This window comes from Lathyrus oleraceus, chromosome 4 (genome assembly GCF_024323335.1).
Source record: "Lathyrus oleraceus cultivar Zhongwan6 chromosome 4, CAAS_Psat_ZW6_1.0, whole genome shotgun sequence".
Taxonomy (NCBI): domain Eukaryota; kingdom Viridiplantae; phylum Streptophyta; class Magnoliopsida; order Fabales; family Fabaceae; genus Lathyrus; species Lathyrus oleraceus.
Genome location: NC_066582.1, coordinates 429,737,977 through 429,739,259, shown reverse-complemented (window position 1 = coordinate 429,739,259; position 1,283 = coordinate 429,737,977). Strand labels below are relative to the sequence as shown.

The 1,283-nt window shown below is 39.7% G+C and overlaps 1 protein-coding gene across 1 annotated transcript; it reads left to right on the top strand.

The window, feature by feature from the left end:
• The first annotated feature begins 569 nt into the window (after positions 1–569).
• Positions 570–1,046, top strand: LOC127137821 (extensin-like). The gene has a single exon (XM_051064245.1). It carries the CDS (start codon positions 570–572, stop codon positions 1,044–1,046), a length of 477 nt encoding a protein of 158 aa, XP_050920202.1.
• The last annotated feature ends 237 nt before the right edge of the window (positions 1,047–1,283 follow it).

Below are 1,283 nucleotides of genomic sequence, written 5' to 3'. Positions count from 1 at the left end.
AGAAAGGTCTCAAGCTGGGACTTCCCTCCATATTGTTAAAGTTCATGAGGGATTCTATCAAAGAATCCAGAACTAGTGGATCTTCGAAGAAGAACAAAAGCAAGTTCATCCAAAATGGAAGGCTAATTTCTGACATTCTTATTGAGAATGGTCTGGTAGATGACCTTCTGGTCAGTGGCTTAACCGATGAACTTGTGAAGGATGCTGGAAAGATCTTCTAAGGGAAGAATCTCAAGAGCATGGGTCTCATTTCTAGAGTTATAAGGCCATATTTCATTCCCTCTAAGGATGATATATATGGAATGAGGACTCCATTAGACAACTTCCTAATCTTCACCAAGATTGATCCTCTAGAGGTTCTACAATACTATATGGAAAGTTGCCAGAAGGATGGAATTGACCCAATGGTGGATCCTTTCAATCTACCTGAAACTTATCTGAATGTTCATGGGAACGGGAAAAAGGAATCAAAAGGAGAAGGATCTTCAAGGCCTCAGAAGAAGAAGAAGAAGAAAACTGATGTCCTTCTAGATGAAGATGAGGAGCCTCTGAATTAGTGCCAGAAATCCATGCTTCTGAAGGATACTTCTGTAGTTGTCCAACACACCTCAAAAGCTTCTGACACTACTTCTAGTAAGCTTCTTGAAGCTAGCACTCCAATTACTTCTGATTCTGTGATTTTCAAAAGGATATTACCAATCAAACCCCCTTCTACTTCACAATCCATTCCAGTCACTTCCAAACCTTCTAAACCTATTTTACTTCCACCACCTCCTAAATCACCCACTATAAAATATGTTACAGAAACTCCTCAAGTTTCTGAAACTTTGTCACAACAACAACAACATATACCATCACCCCTATCTCCTTCACAGTTACAAATTTCACCCAATCCACCACCATTTATTTATGCTCCCCAACCAATAAATCCAAATTTCACAACTTCCAGAACATCCCCTTCAAGAGTTTCTAACAGCCATGTGTCTAAAGGCACTCTTGAAGGTATGTTTAACTATGAACCTGAACCAGTCCTCTCCGACCCTTAATCACCTCATATCACTACTCCATCAGTTTTTGGTCCTGACTTTGATGAATCAAAAATTGACCTCACTGTTAGCTACCCCAAACCACCAAAACCCTCTCCCAACATTGGTAAGATTCTGAGGAAGTTTGTATCAGAATCTAGAAGTTGTTTGCATGAAGCAATAACAATCAGTCATTCTTCAACAAATCCGACTGAGAGTGATTCTACCTAGAAGCTTGCAGAAGATGGATAAATTCCA